The 23,596-nt window shown below is 42.1% G+C and overlaps 1 protein-coding gene across 4 annotated transcripts in view; it reads right to left on the bottom strand.

Annotated features, from left to right (window-relative positions):
- Positions 1-23,596, bottom strand: part of ZNF638 (zinc finger protein 638) — a 48,512-nt gene that overhangs the window by 6,000 nt on the left and 18,916 nt on the right. For 3 of the 4 annotated variants that reach the window (XM_068679476.1, XM_068679474.1, XM_068679477.1), the window contains exons 6-22: positions 21,949-22,283; positions 20,789-20,935; positions 20,279-20,410; positions 19,917-19,975; positions 19,704-19,747; positions 18,474-18,545; positions 17,595-17,771; positions 17,431-17,502; positions 16,579-16,631; positions 15,729-15,860; positions 15,445-15,573; positions 15,088-15,129; positions 12,727-12,867; positions 11,569-11,694; positions 7,783-7,832; positions 2,619-4,038; positions 1,912-1,980 (exon numbers count right to left, since the gene is read on the bottom strand). In XM_068679476.1, coding sequence (XP_068535577.1) covers positions 1,912-1,980; positions 2,619-4,038; positions 7,783-7,832; positions 11,569-11,694; positions 12,727-12,867; positions 15,088-15,129; positions 15,445-15,573; positions 15,729-15,860; positions 16,579-16,631; positions 17,431-17,502; positions 17,595-17,771; positions 18,474-18,545; positions 19,704-19,747; positions 19,917-19,975; positions 20,279-20,410; positions 20,789-20,935; positions 21,949-22,283 — 3,200 coding nt within the window. The remainder of the gene's footprint in view (positions 1-1,911; positions 1,981-2,618; positions 4,039-7,782; positions 7,833-11,568; positions 11,695-12,726; positions 12,868-15,087; positions 15,130-15,444; positions 15,574-15,728; positions 15,861-16,578; positions 16,632-17,430; positions 17,503-17,594; positions 17,772-18,473; positions 18,546-19,703; positions 19,748-19,916; positions 19,976-20,278; positions 20,411-20,788; positions 20,936-21,948; positions 22,284-23,596) is intronic. The other variant, XM_068679475.1, reaches the window with a different exon arrangement.

The raw sequence follows: 23,596 nt of genomic DNA, 5'->3' as shown, positions 1-23,596 counted from the left end.
CATCTCAGCTCCAGGTTCTCGGACAGCTCCGTGCCCCAGCCTAGGAGAAGGCTCCCAGGACTGGAACCTCCCCATTCCTTAATAAAGAATTAAGATAAGGTATCTTAGAGATCTTAAGATAAATTAAGATCATTTTGTCCTTCCCGTTGAGGTCTGCCTAGCCTTCTGGCAAACACTTTACCACCTTCTTATGGTACAACGACAGAGACCGACAACCTTTTCTCCTCACTTGGAGGCACAGCATCCTCCTGCAACGTGTCGCGTACCAAAAATTCCTGCTACCCTGCAGTTTGACCGTGCTGCCTTCCATCATGGCTCGTGCAATTTATTCCAGGACTACTGGAAAGAATTAGCAGCGATTTAATGCTATTTGCAGCTGAGAACATCTGGAGGAGGATGAATGGACAAATGTTGAGTTTAATGAAAGACTGAATTAACCCAAATTACATTTAGGCTATTTCGGTAGACAGAGTAATGTTTTTGGAACAGAGCGTTAGCCTCATTCACTATAAAATGGCTCTGCTTTTAGCATCAGAACAACAGGATATGGTGGGTAAGATGTATAAGATGTGTGCTTGAAGGCAATTAAAGTAAATTCATTCTAGACAGTAAAACACATCCAAATATCCATATATCCATAGTCCCATATTATTCATTCCATTTCTTCAATGAATGATTCTGATTTATTTTTTTGTAAAATCTGTATCCTGCTGTCAAATACTGGTTGGTGTCCAACACTAGAGTGAAAAATAGTTATTAATGCAGAATTTTAAGTCCAAGGCAAGACGAATTTTCCTAGTAATACTAGAAACAGACCTCCAGAAAAAAAATCTGAAACTGAAAGGCTACATTCCTCCCCCTCTTTGTTTTAAAGCTACCAAAAGCAGGAACAGCATACGTCTCCACCTGCATCCCGATGCAGAAAGTTTAGAAATATTTAATGCAAAGTGAGTGAAGAAAACGCAAGAAAACGTTGTTATGTTTCAACTTAAATCAAATGTCACTGGATTTTTTCTTCTGTGAAAAGAAGAACAAAGATATTGGTTCTCATCAGCTGTACTGCAGCAAAGAGTAATGCTGTAAGTGGTAAAAGACATTCCAAAACCTTTTTACAAATGCTGAGGAATTTGCTCTTGGGATTAAAAAAACATGTCTGGAGCTTGATACAAGAACGCGTTATCTCCTACCATTAGATAACACCAACTTTGCAACACACAGCAGCATCAGATAAGCACCAACTTCGCAAACACACCGTTCTGGCCAGGCTAGAAGTTTACGTGGATTACATCCAGGTTGTCAGCTCTAGGTCAGGAAGCCTTTTTCCACAGCAACCCTCAACCTCATCTGTATGTGTTTTTATTACTTTCTGTCTGTTTTTCTTTCCTAAAGATCAAGCTATCAAAGAGAGAGACTCTTTGGCAGTTGAGCCTATAGCTCCAAAGTTCTTCAAACCAACGAGTCACAAAAAAAGAGTGATCTGCTAAACAACCTGTGGAAAACACCTTTGCGTGCAAGGGACACTGTGGATGGAGAAATTCTGATTATCTGCTGTTATAAAAGTCGTTTATGAAGAGTTAGAGGACCTTCACCTTCCTTCCTCTTCTCACAAGTGCGATGATGGATGAAGATGTTACGTAGCTAACTGGGGATGTAGCTAATTAATTCTTCCTCTCCCAAACAGGTGTTATCCAAGACCAAGAACCACCTCGTTTTAACACTCACTTCCTGAAGCTTCTCTCCCAAATGGCGTGACTTTACAGCTTCATGCCTGTTGTTTAACAACCAGTAATAAAAACCAGTAATAAAAACCTGTAATAAAACCAGGAATTCCCTAGGAAGAACGCTGAAGATTCTCAGTACACAAATTGTCCAGACAATCTGTATTTTAAACAGTTACAGTCAGATCCTTACCTCCTTTTGCTTCGCACTGCTGCTACTGCCACTTTTCGGAGGTCTAACAGCACTGCCACCAACAGAAGCCTGCAAGTTAGACAAAAGTTGACAAGAGATCAGTGAAGGCATCTAACCTGTCCACAAGAAAAATAAAAATAAAAAAACCACGAACTCTTCCCTTAATGATTTTTTTTTCTTTTTTTTAATTGTCCAGATTCTGCTTCTGATCACATGCTTGGCAAGTACAGAGCTACGCCAACCGTCAGCGGTAGAGTCGAGGCAGACAGTCTCTAGCAACAAGTCACAGGCAGCACCTTGCTTAGGAACCTCTTTCCAGTAACCAGTGTCTGTGCAGGACTTGACAAAGCAAATATCAGCTCACAAAAGGACAGAAAGCTTATCGATTCCCATTCGGAACTAATCCAAGAACATAAAAGGTATAACACTCAATATAAAGACTCGCTTCAAAAAATATACCTTCCTGCAATTTTATCCGAGTAGCATTTTCGAACCAGTTACATCCTCGCATTACACACAGTGCAGCTAAAAGCAACTGGTTGCCCACCATGGTGCTATTCCAACTCGGCCGCTGGCCCAGACCAGCTGAGTGATTTATGGGAAGGGGAAGGGGAACATACTCTCCTCGTCCCATACTCAACCTCTGAGAGAAGCATGGAGTTAGTTACCGACCAGGCACACTGAAGCGGCCTTCCTGCCCTCCTCACCTTATTGCTGCTGTTGTCTTTCTTCGTGCTGGATGATCTACTCTCCCCCTCTTGAGACTGTTTTGAACTAGCCCTAGATTCCACTCGCGAGTCCTTGTCTTGCTGGGATGAGTTCCTCCCATTGCCTCCTCCCTTTCCATCAACCACAGAACTTCTGCTCACTTTCGGCTTGCCGCTGCCGTCTCCCAGGCTCGCTCGGTTGCTTGCAGCTCTCGGAGCTCCCCCTTCTTTTGGTGCCATTTTCTTCTCCGCCACCGCTTGTCCTCGGGGCTCAGGTTTCGAGGCAGCTTTCTGCTCCTCTCCTTTACACAGGGGAGGCTCGTTTCTCCTCACCGGAACCCTTGCCTTGGACACATCAGGAAGAGACACCACCGCTTTTAAAATCGCTTTACCAACAGAGGAAGCTTCTTTGACAGATAACGAGGGGTTCGCTGGCAGCGCTTTGCAGGTTTCATCAACTTTTGCTGGTCCCGTTCCCTTATTTTGAGGTGCTTTGCTTAAACTCCCCTCGTTCTTTTCATTCACATTTTTTTCAGCGTTTTCCACAGACGCCCCGACCTTGGTCACAGATTTTTCAAGTTTCTTCTCTGGCTCTGCCCCAGTCTTGCCCCAAAGTTTTTCAGGGGTCTCCTCCGTGGCTGTTCCAGCTTTGAGCGCAGACTCCTCTGGGTTCCTCTCGGTGGCTGCTCCAGCTACGTCCACTTTCCTCTCCACGGCCACCCCAGTTTGAAGTGCGGGCTTCTTCTCCGTTATCTGAGTCACTGGCTTTTCACAGTCGGTATTCACAGCATCAGAAACATGATTTTTTTCAAGAGCATCCAACTTTTTGCTCGTTTGTGTGACAACAGGCGAGACCATCTCTGCTGAGGCTGCATCCAAAGCAGGGGGCACGGCTTCAGGGACAGCCCCTGCCTTTTTCTCTCCTGGCAGCTTCAGAGCAGAGCCCGAAGGCACATCTCCCACCTTCCCCGCATCGCACGATTCTCCTGGTGGCTCAGTGGCAGCAGCAGACAGCTCTTCAGCTCTCGCTTTTACTTCCTTCTCCGATGCAGACAGAACAGCAGACTTGCCCAGCTCCAGTTTAGCGTTATCTCTAAGTGCCTCTTCTTTCTCCAGGCTGGAAGGAGGCAGCAGCTCTTCTGCCTTTGCTCCGAGCAGTTCAGCATCAGCCGAGTCGATGGATGCGACGCCAAGTTCGGCTTCCTCCTTCTCCAGGGGCGCTTCTGCCAGTCTTGGAGCAGCCTCCCTTATTGCTCTTCCCAGGTGGGACTCAGAGGGCTCTATCTGTACTGCTGACATCTCTTCTTTGACATTAGAGATGGAAATGGGTTCTTTCTTTGCCACACTAGGCTCTACTGGAGGATTAGCAGCTGCTGTTTGCACCACTCCTGTTCCCTCTGGATATTTTTTCAAGCCAGAGCTAAATGCATTTAAAAAAAACAGAAGAAATCAAACTATGTTGAGAATTCTACAGTTACCAGTAACCTCTTGACGCCAATGGTGGGTGATTTCCTGATGCATTAGTGCTTAGCATTTGGAAATCTGGCCTATCAGTGTTAAAACGGTTAAAATACTGAGGCGAACGGCTGATTAGTTTTATGCTTCTGCTTAATCCACCTCAGTACTGCGAGACTCTTTGAATTACATTACTTGTCGTCAGACCTCTCAGGGTGGTACCCGGTACTGCTGTGACCTCGCTGCTGCTGGGAGCTCCTACAATTTAGATCCCCTGCTAAAAGGCAGACTGTGAAAGCACACAGAGCAAAACCAAACCTCGCCCTCCCTGCGTGTTACCAGCTCTGTTACGGCTGCAGACAGAGGCTCTGTCGGTCTGAAGCTGCAGCCACTGACCTGGAGAACTCTTCCAGTAGCTACGAGCCTGTTCTCGTTTGGGGAGGGAGGCGTAAGGCTGTATTTAAGCTCCACCGACCTCACACAGCGGCGAGGAAAATGCAGGCACAGAGGCTCCCTTTGGCCGGGCCCTGTTCTCACTACACGATCCCACTGCCAGCTCCCAAAATCACAAAGCCCAGATGACACGCAGAGCACGGCATCTTCCAGAGAAGGCCAGTTAGTCCGTTTCTCTGAAAGAAAGAATTCTCCAAAGATGAGCTCGGGAGACTTCAGAACCAGAGGTGTCTGTGCCCCTTCTCCTACAAGGCTCAAGAAAACGAGCATCCTTCAAGCACCTCTCAGGACGAGGGGTGTCGAAGCACCAATGCTGGTGATTTCGCTGGGTGCTGAAGCAAACACAGAAGCATCAGACACCCGCAGGCTGTGCTATGGTTTCTCTGAACCCAGGCACACGAATAGAGTGTGTGTTTGTGTTAATCCTCAGAAAGATAAGGAAGAAGAGCTTGCCTTTTTGGTACGGTCTTATCAAGAGAATGGAAGGACAGAAAATTGGGCCTGGTGCTGGCAAGAATGCTGAGTCTGCAGGGGAGCAGATAAAGGGAGAACAAGAGGAGCACACAACACGTGGAGCCAGAGCGATGAGAACAGGCAAACTCAGTTAAAGTCTGTGCCATGGAAGCACAAAAAAAAAATCAATAATTGCAAGGGTTTCCTCCAGCCCCGAGGGCACCGTCCTCTGCTGCTCCAAAATGTGAGAGGAGAAGGAAGAAGGGATGTGAATTCTGCTTCAAAGCTCTTTCATGAAGCCAAGTGAGAACTGGTGTAGCTGTAATGTGCCGTGATGCACACCGAGCATCTGGGCACAAGAGGAGGGCACGCACCCTGCACCCTGCACCCAGCCCCGTGGGTGTTTAAGCAGTCCGGGCTGAACTGATTTTTTATGCTGTGGTGTCAGGTTATTCAGTCACAGCACGAAAGGTATTTTAGTATCAGTTAAACACCGAGAGGGTTCCAAAGCAAAAAATGCTTCAGTCCATTTCCTCTGCTATCTGAGTGTCCTACAGACCACTGGGCTTTGGGTACCTCGTGTCTGTGTAGCAAAACGTCACCTGGACATCTCAGAGCCCAGCTTTGTCACTGACACATGGCAAGCTTGATTGAATACAGGCTCTGGCACCTTGCTCAGCTGCACCCTGCTTAGCCTCTCTTTGTACAAGGACTGGAAAAATGTCAGAGAACACTAAGACCACGTGCTAACTACACACCTTACAGCAAGCAGCACACGTGTGTTGTCCTCTGCACAATTCAAACGAGGTCCTAGTTGCTGGATTCTCAGCCTTCATGCCTCTCCTCACGCCAGCAGCCCTGCTGTGCTTTGGACAAAGCCCTGGTGGCCTCCAAAATATATTCTGATGGGTTCGAAGTAGACACTGAAGCAATGGAAGAAGAACTCTGCAGAGGTGGCAATGTGCAGATAAAGATGAGCGAGCAGGAGGAAGCTTCAAGGTGCCTGAAGATGCTTAAAAGATCTGTCAGGCACTGGGTAAGAAGCCCACAGACCCAGAAGATGGATGTCCTGTACAGAACTCAGCACAGAGGTGCCTGAATCAGCCAGGGAAAGACCTGGAGAGGTTCGGATCTGGAAGTGCCAGCACAGAGAGCAGAGGCTGTGTCACCACAGAGACCCAACCTGCTACCCACACGTCGGTTCAGGGTTAAGGAGGAGCAGGAGGACAGACCTTGATCCTTAAGCTGGTGAAGGGAAGTTTCTGCTATCGTTAGCTGAGAAAACAAAGGAACAGAAAAGAACAAAACGCATCAACAGTCCTAAAAGCAAGTCAGTCAGCACAAGGCTGGATGAATACCCTGCTCAGTTTGGGCAAAAACCAAGCCTCAAAAAGATGATCAAAGTTTTTTTTGACATCACATCCTCCAAGGAAAGTGAGGCGGCGTTGCCTTCTGCTGCGCCCGTTCTGCTGCTCCCTTCCTCCCCAGAAAAACGTGGCAAAGACTTCCCATATATGATAATATTTAAGCTATGTTCTGCCTGTTATGGATTGTAACTCAAAAAATTGGTCTGGTGATGAAAGCTGAGAAGGAGAGTTGCCTCAGACAAGGAGGATGCGCACATCCTTACCTGCAGGGACAACGTCAGCTCTGCCCCCTGCCCACCAGCCTCGGCAGGGTGCTCTGCAGGGGCTGGGGTTCACCCAAAAATTGTTTTGGCTGAATTATCACTAGCTACAGCCCACCAGTCTGCAATCAAAAAGGTTACCTGCACGTCTACACACGTGGGGTTCAGAGCCAGTGCACAAACTAACGCTTCCCAGTCTGACCAGGGCGTGAGGAGAAGTTTCATGAAATTAGGGGTGTCTGGTTTGAAAGAAACAGGTTTTTGGAAATATAGTAACAGTCCGTAACAGTATATAATAGTGTCATTACTTGAAATTCGAATTTAAGGACAATTATTAGGTAGCTTTTTTTTTTAAAATGACAAATCTTATCCAGAAATACGAATTTGAGTCACAGAAGGCATCTTAAATCATTTTGTTAACAAGAACCCTTATGATGATCTATCCACTTACAAAAGTACTCCCAAAACATAACCGAGACAAAAACCAACAAATAGTTACTCCACAATTAGAAATTTTACCACAAGCAATGTCTGTAAAGCAGTATTTTTTTTTTTTAATGGAACATACCAAAACCACAATTTCCCATTTCTAGGTTCTGATGTTAATGTAGCACCTAAACATTTTTAAAATCAATTTAGGGACCTGTATCACAGCATGAAGTGAATGTTAATAAGTTAAACAAGGAAGTTCAAGTTTATTTTTAGCATTTGGAAACAGAAACAATAGAGCCAGGTGCTCCGACAGAGGAAAGCACTGTAAGACAAAATAAAGTGTAACGCTTCCTGCTTAAATACAACAAAAAAGTGTCTTACCAACACGTATTTCCCAACATACTTTCCAGGACCTGTGGTAAAATCCTGGCCATAATTATTAAAACAACAACATCTCAACGAACTACACAGAAAACAGGATTTCACCCCGTTCCTCCACGTTTTCTTTCAAAGCCCCGTTTTTCAAGGTGAACACAAACAGTACAGCTCTACAGCAATACACCACACGTCCTGCACACACAGAACACACAGAAGGTTGAAAGAAGTAACAGCAGGTAGCAGCTGATGCATCTCGCAGCACGTCTTTTCATCATGCTTGGTTAGAGGTGGCTCAGCATCTGCTTAACGTTGGATATTCCATAAACAGTACATATAAAAAAAATCTTAAATATCTGAGGGGCATACCTTCCTTTGCTTGGCTCCTCTTTCTTCACATCTTTTTTTATAGCTTCAGCCTGCAAGGTAAAAAGCAGGGTTCAAGTACCTACAACTTGCAGAAGCAACAGCACGGTGTTTGTGTAGGACAGCTAATTAATAACACCACGAACCCAAATTTAACACATGTGTTACCTGAAAGATCAAATGTCAGTAAACTAAACTAGTCTAAAATTGCTCACTGCAGAACAAGGACTTCCTAAGACAACAAATAGAAGCTCATGGCTGGTAAGAGGTTTTACCAGAAGGCTGCCAGGCAGAACGTGTGGCACAGCACCCGCGGTTTCACTCGCCTCATCTTCGAAGATGGGGTTTTGAGCAGAATAATTAGCTTTTGGCCTGGGATGTATTTTGGGAAGAGAGGATGTTAAACGTTTTTTTTCCCAGACAGCATCTTCTTTCCTGTACTGGGGAGGATGCTAACAGCTGCAGAGCTCAGGTAAACTGCAGCTAGCTTGACAGCTGGGTGCTGTACTGAAAACAGCAGCATCGCACCTCTTGGAAGAGGAAGCACATTTCGAGTTAAGCAAATACCTACAGAAAATCCAAGGCCAGACTCCATTCCTTCAAACCTGCTGCAGTAGTATCGATTGCTTAAACATGACTAAGCCTTCCTATTTGCTGATATATAGAATAATTTTAATGAAATAACGTCTGAAAAAAAGAATCTATCCAAGCTTTGTGGCTATCACAGTTCACAGCACAGGTCCAAGCAATCCAAAAACTTTTAAAACTGTGTTGAAATTTCTTCTCTGAAGGCACTCTACAAACTCATTTGAAGACTGGCCCTAATAAAAGAACTTCAGATTAATTCCATATACATAAAGTTCACATTACTCTTTTATTTATGCATGTATTTTTTTCTGAAGCTTTTACTTTTCCCTTTCTAAGAACGGATATTCCAGATACAGTAAGTGTCAAAGCGCCAGCTATGTTATAATAGATTCAAGATAGCTTTGTTTTTCCTTCAGAGAGCCTTCTGAGAGAGAGAAGAGAAAATAGCTTAGGTCACATGGGGCTCCAAGCTCAATGCTCCTCTGGTATTTCACCACAGCATCCAGATTCTGCACCACCACCGAGGAAGATGTGCAGCACACAGAGCTCACTGACTCAAAGCGCAGTGAAGATTCTGTATCCAGCTGCATGTTCGCTGTTAACTGAGTTTCCCCACAGCTGTATTCTTGTTATTTTAGCAATATTAAAACTCAGACATTACCAGCAAAATGACAAAACCAGAACTATACTTGATTAAGCAGCACTTCCACTACTACCACCACTGTGCCGCCGGCATCAGTCCCTGCTGGCAGGCTGGCCAACGTCCCCAGGTCAGGCAAGCACCCCAAATCACCCCAGAGTGCACAGCTGGAAAGAAATATTACTTCAAAAACAGAGAGCTGAATGCCATTCTTTGTTGGCACCAAACTCTGCTCTGATGAGACATTTGCAGCAACAAAGGCACGTTATTCTGTGCTACGCAAGATACAGGAACGGCTACAACGAGCAGATTTGGTTCAGTGTTCCCACAGTGCATCCTCGCCAGGCGTTCCTTAGCAGAAGCATTTAATTATATTTTGCTTATTTTTCAGTGCTAAGGGAGCTTATTACATTTTTTTAGACTTAAGAGCTTATAAGCCTGAAGACTTTGTTATTTTCTTCAGCTACCCAGCTAGTCTAAGAAAGGATATTACGCTTAAATGCATCTGATGACCTGATACAACTTTAACTTATGTTCTTTAAAAAGACCTCAAGTTCACTATTTAGGAAGAAATACAAAATGCAGTGGGGCACAGAAGACAACATGCTTTATCCCACACAGGAATCAGCATCATCCTGCAGTGGGGTGGGGGAAGAAAAGCCTCTCAGGGACATCTGATGCAGGTTCCTGCACCCAGCAGAGAGGACAGCACGCTGCCCCCACGCTCACCTGGGTTTAACACATCCATCAGCACATCACCTGCAGGGCTCCTGGAGGATGCACCACGCTGACAGTACCACAACAAAAGGCTCACGTGCTAGAGATGGAGCATTCATAGCGAAATTTGAACCAGTTCTCTGAATCAATTGTGGAATTCAAAGGCATTTTCACCATTATCGTACTTTCTTGCAGGTGAATGCCAAGAAGGTAAGGATGGAAGAGCTGGGCAGCCAGGCTGACCATGGCTCCCTACGGACACTTCAAAGAGTCACCCTGAAGAGCAGGAACAGGTAACTGATCCTACACACGCACAGCACCTGCTGATTTCCTTGGAAAGGGGCACTACGAATCTGCTCAAAAACATCCGCATGCCCAGTCACATGTGGTTGTGTACCCTACGTCCTAAACCATCAGCAATGAGATTCAACAGCTGCAAGAGAACCCCACCAAAAATGCATACCAAAATCTGCTGCCACACTGCGTATTTTAAAATCCCAAACACCAGACAGCTACCCTATAAACTTTGTAAGTACGGATGCTTTCCAGTAAAGCACGTGAAATTGCCAGTACAACAGAGAACAAACTATAATACCTGTCAATGATCTGTCCCCAACCTGTTCTCAAAAAATAAAATTAAGAATGCACAAAAAATCACTGTGATGATTGGTGAGAATACTGACAGCTCGGTCAGCACAGCAAGAAGCATGCATCCTAGTGATTTATAGACATTTGACTTCCCTGTGTTGAAGTAACAGACTGATGCTCTTGATATTAAGCACCGAAAGTTAAACTTCTACCTGGTGGTGAGTAACAGTGAAGAGATGCTCTGCCCCTCCAGCAAATCCTCGTGTTTGAGCAGTGTCTCTATGTCAGGTCAATGAAAATGACCAGGAACACGCAGGGAAGGAGAGCTCCAAGGATGGAATTCACACGGATAACCCCTCGTAAGAGCAGAGTTTTATCCATCTCACTAGCACAGAATTCAGCTTAAGGTAACCGTACAGCTTGTGGTCTATACCTGGACAGAAAACAGCTCACATTGACCTGCCAAGTTGGTCCGTGCTTTTGCAGTTAAACGTAAGCTACAAAGAGCAATCCTATCTGAAATTCAGAAGAACAAAAGCCAACCTATATCCCCCTACGATAAACATAACTTGGAAGATGTGACAAAGAGATGGAGAGTGCCATGACAAAGAGATGGAGAGTGCCATGGGACAGATAGCTCAGATTTCTTGCTCGGAGCTCTTTACCCAGTGCAATGTACACTGAACTCCCCTCTCTGCTGCTGCAGTTTACTGTTCTTTCAGCAAATCACCAGAAGTTAGCAGGGAGCTGTTTGATGCTGCAAGTAATTCCATCTGCAGGCAATAAAACAGCAGCAGCTGTAGGCCCACAGATCAATGCTGACACAGCAACTGAGTCTGGAATCCAAAAAGGACTGAAGTAGATGAACTGTGAAAAGACAAATCAAACTCTGATAGAGTTTCTCTCATCATTTCAGTCATAAATTCTTCTCTAACCAGTACTAAGCAGCTACTTTTCTTCCTTTCTTCCTTTTCTCTTCATCTTTCGTTACGGAATACTTTTGTCAGTTGTGATTCCATAACGTTTGTAAAACAGAGAAAGATATAAAGAAAACCATACAGCAACACATCCTTTTTCACACATATAACACATTCCAGAGTTCAGACTGGTTCATTCAGCACCCCACAGTTACACAGTTTTCACTCATCCACAACAGCAAATACTGAAGGAAATGCTGACGTTATCCCCACTGCTCTTACAGAAAGGCTGTACTACTGCACAAAAATAGTGTACTGTTGAAAAAGAAGAAATCTTACTTCAGCATACTCTCCATTAGGTGACAACATACAGCTCAACGTATGCTCACCCATCTTGTAGGGATATTGTTTCAGGAAGCAGTACATTGATCTAGCTGCCTTGGGACTCTCCAGCTGTAGAATTGCCTGAAATGAAAAAAGCACAAGCTTCAAATGACTGTTACTTCAGAGTAAGTTTAATAAATTAAGTAGGCATAGCATGGGATATTTAGTATTTCCGAGGGCTTCAACATCCTCATTTTAGATTTGCTAAAAGCAGCATTTTTGATGAAACCCTGTGCTCTGCATATGGAGAACGGTGGACTCTCTTCTTTCTGTGAGGCTGAAGGAAGAAATCTTGTGTTGGAATTATCTGCAGAAGCAAGCAAAGAACTGTATCACAGAACAGGGGAGCCTGGAGCTTTCCTACCCACGTGTCCAGCCTTCTGGTTCCCAGACACATTCAGCTTGGATTTTGCTGTAATTGATGAGCATAAGCTGCTAGGGGAAGTGCACGGCCAGAAAAAAAAAAGTAGTGTTATATCAAGAAAATAGTAAAAATGAACTAAACTCTGAAGTTTATACACTGTACTGGAAATCTCTCACTTCTTTACCTGTAAGCTATCAAGTACAATGTGACACGAGTCTTCCAGCTTCACATTAAGTTGTTTTACAGATTTTTTTTTAAATATAAATTATCCCTCATGTTTCCGTAAAAATTAAAAAGGTCTCTGTCCATTGAAAAACAGATCTTAAAACATTTAATGAATTAAAAAAAAAAAAAAAGAGCAATTCTGACATCTTCCCAAACTAATTTTTTCCCAAGCTTCCTACTAAATGAGAATTTGTTCTGCCTCCACCACTTACACCTCTCTAATGTCAAAGGTTAATAAATTTTCCAGCCACTTGGGAAGCTTTACTTTCAGACCTTAAGCTGATTTGTATTGTTCAGGCTAGATAACAGCCTAAAGTATTTTTTTTTTTTGTTTTCTTCCTTCCCTGCAGTCCCCAACAAATAAGATAAGCTATTTTCTTGTACAGGGTGAATGGGAAAGAAAGCCTACACTCAGTTCAGGAACTCTGGTCTCTCATTAGCAGAGCACTGTTGGTACTGGGAGGTTAAAAGCTCAATTTTTTATTTTAACGTGGTACTGCACGCTAGGAAAAAATCCTACTTACCTTGTTTTTATTCTTCAGCACAACATAATGGTCAACTTTTCCAAATCGAAGTCCCACACAAACTACTTCAAATTCTCTGTACCCATCATCTGGTAAGTTTCCAAGATGCACAAACTGATGATGTATAGCTTCGGTGTTTACCTAAAGAAAAGCGAAAACCCTTCTTTAACTTTCCAGCATTCTTTATAAGCATCTACTGAACTAGGTTAGGAAAGAGCCACAGGAAGCTTCCAGATCACTCAGATCTCCCCAGGAAGAGCATTCACAAGCATCCAATGTTCGAATTTTCAGATTCACGAATTTCACAGATTCCAATGTTCGAATTTTCAGATTTTCAGATTTTCCAGTTTTCTATGCAGCATATCAAAAGAATTTGATATAATTCCCAGTAAAGAATAACAAACTTAAAAATGCCAAGTGTTTTATTTTAAATTACCATTTAATTTTTTTAACAAACTAATAGTGTTTTAAGGAACACTACAAAATACTGTTGAAGTTCAAATAAGATTTGGTATTTTGAAAAGCACATTATCTAGCTGGATCTCAAACCAGTCAGAGCACAGAAACCCACCTGAAAGAGTATATGATTATGGTTTTTAAGTTAAGAGTGTGATTTATTTGAACAGTTTATAATGACAAATAGATCCTTGGTCAAATGTAATTTCTTGAGTTTGTCAATTTCCAAACACTCTTACGGAATCCCTGCGCAGATTAAGAACCTGTGATTTCAGTCAGGCTACAATTTGAACAGATTTTGATAGTCAGCTGCTCCAAGGATTGAATTACCATTTCCATCCAAAACACACACACAGCAAGTGGCTGAATAGCTCCAACCCTGCTACAGAGGCAGGGAGGCTTCCCCGCTAACCTGAACGTCCCCAGGATGAACGTCCTCCCCAGGGCAGCACTTCAGTCACAACGTGGTAGGCTCGGAAGCTTCTTGCACCAGAGCCTTGGCTGTAATAGGATATTCAACTCCAATTGGAAAAGTTTTTCTTGCTAGTGAAGGTTCCTTTATCACCACCACCATGGGGACAGGCTGTCAGAGGAGACCTCTAAGTCTCTTCCTACTAGGAAGGATTCTGGTGCAGAACCTAAGAGTGGGGTGGCTGCACACGAAAAGCTAACCTCAGCCATGTAGCACTGGCAGAATGATATATGGACTCCTGGAGCTAATTATTTTGTGCCATTTCCAAGGAAATGGCCCTGGGGCACAAAGTCCAAAGGTACTAGTAGACTTCTGAAATCTTAAACAAGTCTTACCTTTAAATGCTTGGAAGCTGCATGTCTTTGAGAAACAGAACCAGCCCTCCTGACAACAAGAGCAAGCTCTCCCACCCCACCCCTGAGAGGTTTGCTATGTTCCCCTCCCGTTATTCACTACCTCACCAAGAGAAAAAATGAAATTTTCCACCACAAACATATCAGAAGCAGATGTAGGATATGGCAACAGGAGTACTGGCATTAAGGACTCAGATCTAGCTGTCAGTGCCAAACTATGATCATTAGGAGAAAACAGATATCCCCCAAACACATTTGGGTTTGAAAATTCAAGCCTTTGGGGGGTTTCCTGGAAAGTGACTTATCATTGGCAGGGCTCTTTGGAAAATGACTTTTAACCATATGCTGTGAGCTTTTGACTTTGCTGTTCTTACAGTTACTCTTGTGAAGTTCCCAGGACAGCTCTAAGCCCAGAGACAACGTTCAGACCCAATAACTCAGTATCACGAATATTTTGAAAATGTTTTCCCACAGTAGCAAGGTAAAAAAAAAATTAATTAAAAAAATAAATAAATAAAAAAGCTGTTATTCTATTAATTTCTACCTGCAGAAAAGACCTCTGTGAGCCTACACTGCGTAAAAAAAAAACTTTGCATGCCATTTGCCAGCCTGCACCAAGACATGTGTGAAGGAACAGGAGGGACAATAAGGGAGACCCTCTACACTCAACAGCAGAAGTAGTTTTGACAGCTAAAGCAAAATGAGAAACCTGTCTATAAAATATGCTAGAAAAATGGGTGCCAGCATACACAGGCAAACAGTGCACAGCCTCCAAGCTACAGTGGTCACAAGCACGCTGTTAGAACGTGAAAAAGCTCTCACCAAAGGAGAGGCTCTCTAAGGACTCCTATTGAATGTTTAAATCCTTGCTCCTCATGCATCATGGAGCTAAACTAAGCAATCATTTACTGCTTTCATTCCCTGCTTATTCACCCATGAATACATATATAAACATTTAATTCCACAGCAAGCTTAGATAACTCAATTAGCTATTATTTCACCGTGAAGGAAGCTGATTCCAATTTATATTGATGTATTTTGATAGCTTTTTGAAGAACAGTTTGATTGCCAGCAGCTTACCTTAGGGTCAGATTCTTTGATGATAGCAGTAAATATTGATTCCTGGGGGAGAAAATAAAAAAAGTTTAAAGATTTACACAGTAAAATACGGTTTCATTAGCTAATTGGGAATCACAGACTCCCTAATTGAAATGACAACTTTTTTTCCTGCTTTATTAGTCAAAGTGATAGCATGAGCACTTCTGACAGCTGTGTTATTCTGGTAGCAGATCAGGACCCCAAAAGACATTTAACGTGAGTCCTCAGTAGGACACGCTATCAGAACAGGCAGTGCTCAAAAGTCAGCTTAGACACAAAATCCTGCTCTGTGTTGAAATGTTATCACGTATCATAGAATGTCAATATTTTATTACTTACTTCATCTTTTATAGTCTTATACTGAGGCACCATGTTGATGCAGAGCTGATTCCCATCCAGTGACATTGGAAAGCAGGTATAAAATTTAACCATGGAATCGGCAGATTTTCTATTTATTTCAAGATATGCCTTTTAAGATAAAGAAAATAAAAAAGTGAAAAAGACACTCCAATTTAGCAAAAACATATCAATGGCTGCTACGCTGCATTATCACATTTACATTCGTTAGAAGCATATTTCCTGCTACTCCTGGTAGCAACCCCACTAGATACACGCTGGAATACCTTTTTATGAGATGATAAAATTAACACATCTCTCAGTCCTCCAAATGGCTTTGCTAGGTTGGAAACTTCTTCGACAGAATATCCTTTCTCAGGCAAGTTTGAAATAAGAACCACACAGATATCATCAGGCTCCTGTAAACAAATGAAAGGAAGTATTACTGTTGTTTCTTCAACTCCAAACCAAAACTGCTGTATGACTAACGAGGACGTTTATTTTTACTATGTCAAGCCACCATTAAACTGAATGAAACACTTGCTTAAAAGCATTTAGTTATGCATGCAATTACCCCCAAACCAAAGAATATTAAAGCCTTGGTAGGATTTAGTAGCAAAGCACATTATGCATTTTTTTAACCCCTCTCCATAATTATGTCATGTAATCACCTTAAATACTGCCTAATTGTGGATGTATCCAGGTCAAACTAATTCCGTACAAACCTTGGTCTCTCTCTTGCCATCTCACCAAAAATTCAAACCAAACCAACCCCCCCGATAATTATGCCATTACTTCATATCCATGATATGCCCACACGTCAAACACTGCAAGTCAATACATGCAATTTCTACATCTTGAGAAACTAAGAGAGTTAAAAGAAATCCACAGAAGGGCAATAATCAGCATAAAAAGTAGTTTTGATGTAAACAAAGAGTCAACAAACTGTGGGAAATTAAGCCAGAAGTCTATCAAATCAAAAACAGCCCAGAAAACATAAACTAGTCACTATTTCCCACAATAAATTAACAGACAAAGATTTAAACCAGAGGTTTTCTGACAGCAGAACCATCACTTGGAAACCTGCACCAGATCTCTCCCCACAGCATCCACAGATTCAAGCACCTTTAGACTGACCTTGCTAATTGGTTCTGTTGATTCCTCACTCTTCACAGTCGCTACAGCAGCTTCTATTAAAAAATAAATAAAATTAAAAAGTGGAGCTTTTGAATTTAAATCCTTCGTTTAACACTCAAATGCTTTGCTGACATTAAGGCCTTATCAGCTGAATAATCACAGCCACAATATTTCTTTGTGGGCATACTGGGATACTGTAGGTGCCCAGCACATGCCCATATTGTTTCTCTTTTCTTTTCTTTTTCCTGGTAAAAGTCCACAAAAAAATCTTAGAGACTCAGGAAAACACAAACAGCAAAGAACAGGAAACCACCAATCAGAGCAGTTAAGGGAGAATCCCTTCTATTGTAAAATGCTTATATCCACCACTATCATGTGCATAATAACTGAGAATTAATATACATCATGTTTAAACAAGTTCTGTTACTCATCAGTTATAAATATTGGGACAATAGGATCCATTGAACCAGCTCCTAAGCATGTACTGTAAAGCAATGAGATTAAAAGATTTAGTGGGGAGGCTGTAAACAGAATACATAGCAGACCTTACTCCTTTCCTCTGATGAGCTGCAAATAAAACTCCATGCTGCACAGAAAAGGTCTAGGCAAAAATACTATGCCAGCTAAAAATATGTGAATTTTGAGGGGTTTTTGGCCACTCTTCTTCAGTCCCAGTCCCATAAAAGTGTTCTTTTATGTTTCGGTCAGTGAAGCTAACCAATTTCCTTCTCTGATATCCTGGGTCATCTTCGTTTCTGAAGAGTTCCTGGTCTCGGTGCTATTCTGACATAATTCACAATAGCAGAGAGGCTTAGGACAGAAATGAAAAAACGCCACCAGTTTGCAATTTACCTTGATCAGTTAAAGGCTCCTTAATTTCATCCAAGTCCACCGCTGCCACCTGAGGCATCTCTGCAAGTTTCTCTACAAAACATTTTAAGATACCACAACGTCAAATTTATGGAACTTACAACTAGCAAAGTAACCTAAAACCAGCATCATCATATCAGAATTACCTAATAAAGATGCAGGATTATCAATTCCTTTGGTCGGAGTCTCTACCACCTTCAGAGCCTCTGTAACTTTGTCCGCTTCCGTAACACTCTTTGGGTCAGACAGCTCAGCCTCCCCAGTGTCCATTTCAGCTTCTGTTGAGATCTGAAGATCTTCAGACTTATTTTCTACTGAATTTGCTGGAAGGTAACAGCAAGATAAAGATTTTTTCAGACCTCCTGTCACAAATGAGCAGAAAATGAATATGCAGGACCAGCTCATTACAGCTTCACAAAACACCTCCATGGCTGTCTTTACATGAAGGGGTAAGATGATTTTGCTTTCTCAAAAATCATCTTCTTTACCTGGTTCTTTGCTACTCCAGACCTACTAGCAGCACTGCTTATCACTATTAGCAAACTCACAAGGTGCGAGAAGAGTGCACACCTATCTAAGACTACTGTATTGCAAACTCTGTGAAAGGTGTGAAAGGTTTGGACTCACTCCCTTAAATATCTCATCTGGAAAGTGGAAGGCAGCAGAATAGCACCTGTACTGAAAGCAGTACCTAAAGGGGATCTACGAAAAAGCTGGAGAGACACCTTATCTGGGATTTTAGTGATAGGACAAGGAGTAATGGTTTAAAACTAAACATGAGTAGATTTAGATTAGATATTCAGAATAAATTCTTCACTCAGAGGGCAGTGAGGCCCTGGCCCAGGCTGCCCCGAGGAGCTGTGGCTGCCCCATCCCTGACAGTGCCCAAGGCCAGGCTGGATGGGGCTGGGGGCAGCCTGGGCTCCCTGGCAGGGAGTGGAACTAAGTGATCTTTAAGGTCCTTTCCAACCCAAACCATTCTGTGTGTGGTCCAAGGAAAGACTGAAAGTTCTCATTTGCCTTACCTGCAGTAGTTGAGGTTTTCTTGATCTTACTATCTTTTGTCACCACAGATTTCTTAGTTTTTTCTTTTTTACCTATGTAAAATACCCAAAAACAAATCAGCAGAAATGCTTAAGTCTTACATTTGTGTAAGAGTAAAAAAATAAATAAATAAAGAGTAAAGAGGATGAAAATATGTACAGAAATCATCTGATCTGCAGCAATTCAACTGGTATGACAAAAAAACACCAAAACCTAAAAAATACGTTAATTCAACAACAAACTTGAACGCAAGTCACAGAAGTTACTCTGCTTCATGAATTTATTTAGGATTCTGGTGACACAACCCTTCTGCTGTAAAAAAGTTCATTTCCTCTTTCTCTTAAATGCTTGTAAGCAATTCACTGTTTCCATCCGAGCCAGCTCTGAGAAGCACTGCTATAGGAATTGTAATTCCAATTTACAAACTAGATTCAGAAGTGACATACCCATCAATGAAAAAAACTTGAAACAGCACCTCTTAATTTTTTTTCTTGTAAGTTTTAGCTGATTGAATTTTCCCAGCAAAACAAAAAACAGTGACTTGTCCCTAATTACATTCAAAACAAGCACCCATGAAAGCCAAAAAATAAACAGCAAAAATGATTTGGCTTTCATTTTCAGTGTGTAACACCAGCATTTCTGTAAAATCTCATTGGCTTCTCATGTATTTGCCACAATCTGTCCTCTTTTTCAGTAAAGTACTAAAAGAAAGTTACTTGTTAAAGCGTGACATACAGGTGTTTCTGCCAGACTAAGTAACAATAACTGATTCTGTCCCAATCTTTAGATGACCGGAGCATAAATTTAAAAGTAACTTGTACATTTAAGGATAATAAGACACTGAGAAGCACTAGAACTAACTGCAAAAGGCACTGTTAGATGCATTATATCAAAGGCAACTCAAAGAATTACACAAATTTCATTGAGGATAAAACACCACAAGCATCACGAATTGATAGGTGCAAATATATAAAATTACAGAGTATCAGCATGGGTCTTTTTTATTATTATTATTTTTATTGCTGCTTGTGGGTGTTTCTCAAGCCACCCAGGTTACATGAAAAAGAAGACATCTGAAAGTATAAGCTGTTCACTTTCTCATACCTCTCTGGGCTTGCTTTCAGTCACTATTAAATAAAGCACTCATAAAAACAGAGAAATGGGAATGAAGAGCAAAGGTATCATCAGATACAAGGTAGTCAAAGCCTCACCTGTAACAGATTTAGTTGTCTTAGCGGTGGTGTTCTGATGTTTTCTATTATGAACAGATGGGGAAAAGATAAAGAAAAATCAGATTCAAAGACAATTCATGAATATCAAAATAGCTTTAGAAGTTCCAAACCAGTAAAACACAGATACGAGCACACCTGGTTTCCAGTGGCTATCAGTAAGAGTGACATTAACGGACATAATGCAGCACTTACTTTGTACTCGGCGCAACTTTTTTAACAATCCGAGTCTTTTTTTTGATGCTCATTTTAGCCTAAAGCAGACAGAAAGAAGAACTTTTATTGCATCGCTTATACCTTGTATTGGATAGGTTGCATCTTTCATTTTGTTAAACTGATACTATTCACAGTCAGCAATCCGAACCAAGAAAAACAGAAAGCTCAAATCTGAAATTCACAAGAGGATTTTCATATATTTTTTGACTCGTGCTTATGAAAAGCAATTTAAAAAATTATCAACTAAAACAACTAAATATTTTTCTTAAGAACATTGGTTTCTGGATTAGAATTCCAAGCTACACAGAAAATATTACGTTATTCACCAACACACTGCTTACCTGGCCAGGAGATGCTTTTGGCTTTTCTGCTACACTTATTTTCACCCGTTTCCCATTCACCAGCACTGGCACAGTTTCACCGTATTTCACAGCTGCTATCACTGCTTCTTTGTAGTTCATTTCCAAGTAGGCCTAAAATAAAAGGCACTTTCAGGCTTTACTTATATTGTAGGCACAAGATGCAAATTTCTGCAATTTTTCTTTAGAAAAGCTGCTCACGACAGAACGGCGTGTGCTCCCAGAGTTCATGGGGAGTTTGATGACAAAGTTTAGACTGCAGTATTACATAAAAGGGAGCCTAGCTCCTTGAACAATTAACAATTAAGGCTCAGGTAGCAGCATAGAATTAAGACTCGCTGCTATTTCAAGGTTACTTATGTGATTTTTAATGACAACCTGCTCGGGAAGCCTTATCCGAAAGGACAAGCTGAGCTTACAGGTACTGCAGCTTTTATTGTTTGACAGTTTCTTTTGCATTCTCGCGCAAACACCTTCTACTGGAAAACTCACCTCGTTCCTAGAGCGCAGTACGATGAGATCACTGACTTTGCCAAACGGCTGAACGATTTTTTTAATATCCTGATCTGAAAAGCCATCATCAGGTAAATCAGATATTTGAAGGACTGTCCCGCAATTGAGCAGTTCCTCTCTCAACAGCTACAAAGTAAAAAATAGAACAAAAATAAGCAATTTCCATGTTAAGTCTAGTACAACAAAGGAAAAACAATCTGCAATAGAAACTGCCCCAGAGCAGACCAACTGCTTAGCTCACTGAGGTGTTTTGAGGCTTTTGCTCTTTAACACAAGGACAGATCCGTAATTCCAATCACAGAACGGCCTGAGCTGGAAGGGCCCTTAGGATCATCTAGTTCCGACCCCCTGCCATGAGCAGAGACAAAACAACCTCCAGATTATTAGGTGACGTCAGATAGGATTATCAAGTAACAGTGTACAACTGTCTTGTTTTTACTAAGTATTAAAAACCAACGTCATTCCAGCTGTCTAGGCTATGTGGGGAAAGAGTTGCCCAACTCCACTACCTTCCTTTCACTATCTATTAGCCTTCAGTATCAGCAGGCGGTGTTCTCTTCCCTTATCATTTAGAGGCTAGGATCTACCAAGGACAACTGCATCTACCACAGACACCCAAGAGTAAATAAAACAAAAAGAGTAACTAAAACAAAAGTCTGGTTTATAGGTGCTGTGTGTCCTGGTTTATAGGTGCAGCGTGTCCGAGAGATCCCAATCTGATGGACAAAGTCGACACTGGCTTAAAATCCTTCTTACAAGAGGAGTAAGAAGTTCCTCTGCCTCGCCTTCTGTGCAGGACATGAAAATGAGTACTTTCTGCCTCCTATCCCTTATACTTACACGGTAGCACCTTCCAGCAGAGCTCATCACACACCATTTATACAAACAAGTGCACAGCAGCACAGGGCCCCGAGCTTAATTGGAATTTCTTTCTGCTGCTGTAACACAAACCTCCTGGAGCGCTTCCCATCTGTTACAAAGTGCTTGCTGTGGTGCTTAGCACGAAGCTGTACTATCACAGCACTATCTATTGCACAGAATTAGCGAACAGAACAGTTAATCCTTCCACACATGATCCCCCTGCAATGGGATACAAAGCAAATACTTCAAATCACAGAGAAAAACACTGAGAAGCTCACCCTGTTATAAGGAGAAGGACGAGGTCCGCTGGTTCCTGCGGGTAAGTCTTCCTCATCCTCTTCCACTTCTTTGTCTTGGGGCGAATCGTCACTTTCAGGAGAAGAACTTGACCCAGGCAGAGAAAGCATGTCCTTCTTCGCAGCCTTCGGTGAAACGCTTTTCAGCGGCTTCTTCATGTTTCCAGGCATCTTCCCTAGGGGTCCATGAGAGGATGGTGATTTTCCCGATCCCGAGGATCCTAGCCCAGCTGCTTGAAGTGATTTATGCTTATTGAACTCCGCTACAAAGCCAGGTCCTAAACTTTTCACTACTGCCTCCAAAGCTGCCCTTCTGTCTGTGAGGGGAAGGGAAAACAAACCCGTTTTTGGTTGGTTTTAAGAGCCCTTACCTACGCTGCTGTTCTGGTTTCTACATTCCCTATTCCTGACTCAATCCTGCAACCTGCTGAAGTTCGAGAACCTTAATCACACCCCAGCAGAGGTGGCCTATAAATAAGAAACCTCTGTACTACTTTCACGGTGCTGTTGTATAACCTGACATTTTTAGTTAGGCTGACATGACATGGGCAATATCATCTGCAAGAAGCCGAATGGCAGAGCAGGGAATGTCTGCAGAATTTTGCATGTCAGGGAACGTAAAAAAAGAAAACAACTTTTCAAGCCTTTGATCTTTCTCTGACATACTGATGCACTGCAGTGCTTTTTGGCTTGGTGCCCTCTGCTAAACTCAGTATTCTTCGCTGTCTTGCTCTTTGTCACTTTGTCCTACAGCCTAACGTGCGGGTTTAAATTGCTCTTTAACAATCTGATACAACTTTAATTTCCCATTTGCTTTGTTTTTGCGGAAATCAATGAAAAGATTATATTTTGGTTATCAATTGCCTCTTCTACCTATTGTGCTACATTAGAATGGTATTTTGCTGTTATAACTATCTCTATGAAAATGCCTGTCCCTTCACAACTCCAGCTTCTTTCCCGTAAGAGCTCCCTTGCTCTTAATTTCCTTAACGCACACAAACAAAGGCACAGTATCCGGGTCAAAGAAAAAAGAACCAATCCTTTGAAATTCCTTTGTTTCGCTCTTCAGAATTTGAAGAGGAACAAAACCCTCCACACATACTTGTATTTCAGGCAGAGAATGAACTCAGAATTAATTACAAGGAACTGAGTTTACTCAAAATTTCCTAGAACAACGAGCTGGAGGAAATGAGCTGAAGAGTCACAAAGTGGTGCAACAAAATGTTATGAAGTATGCTTCACTGAAAGCCTTTCAGGTACCACGCCCTTATGTCAACTAAATTATTTATGAAAACTTCATCTTTTCCTCATAAATTCCACCTGCATTCAATGCAGTTTCTGAGCATCGCTTTTTCTTTCTCCACATCTACACTGCACACTTGCAAAATTACTTTTTTTGATGCTGAACAAGCAAGCATCCTCTTGTTTTCAAATGTCACTTGTTTGCAGTTCTTGACTATCTTTACTGCCTTAAAAACTGAGCAAACACCCAGAAAAGGCAGTTGTTCAGCAGTGGTTTGGAACCATTAAACAGTTTCTGACACTAGGCAAGGAAGACTTTTTATGTTTCAGAATGCCTGTTTCCTGCTAAGCACACTCCTCTCAAAGCAACAGCAAAAGGAAAAGTTGT

Source organism: Anas acuta, chromosome 4, assembly GCF_963932015.1.
Source record: "Anas acuta chromosome 4, bAnaAcu1.1, whole genome shotgun sequence".
NCBI classification, from domain to species: Eukaryota; Metazoa; Chordata; class Aves; order Anseriformes; family Anatidae; genus Anas; species Anas acuta.
Note: the sequence above shows the minus strand (reverse complement) of the source record. Positions and strands in the feature narration are given on the sequence as shown.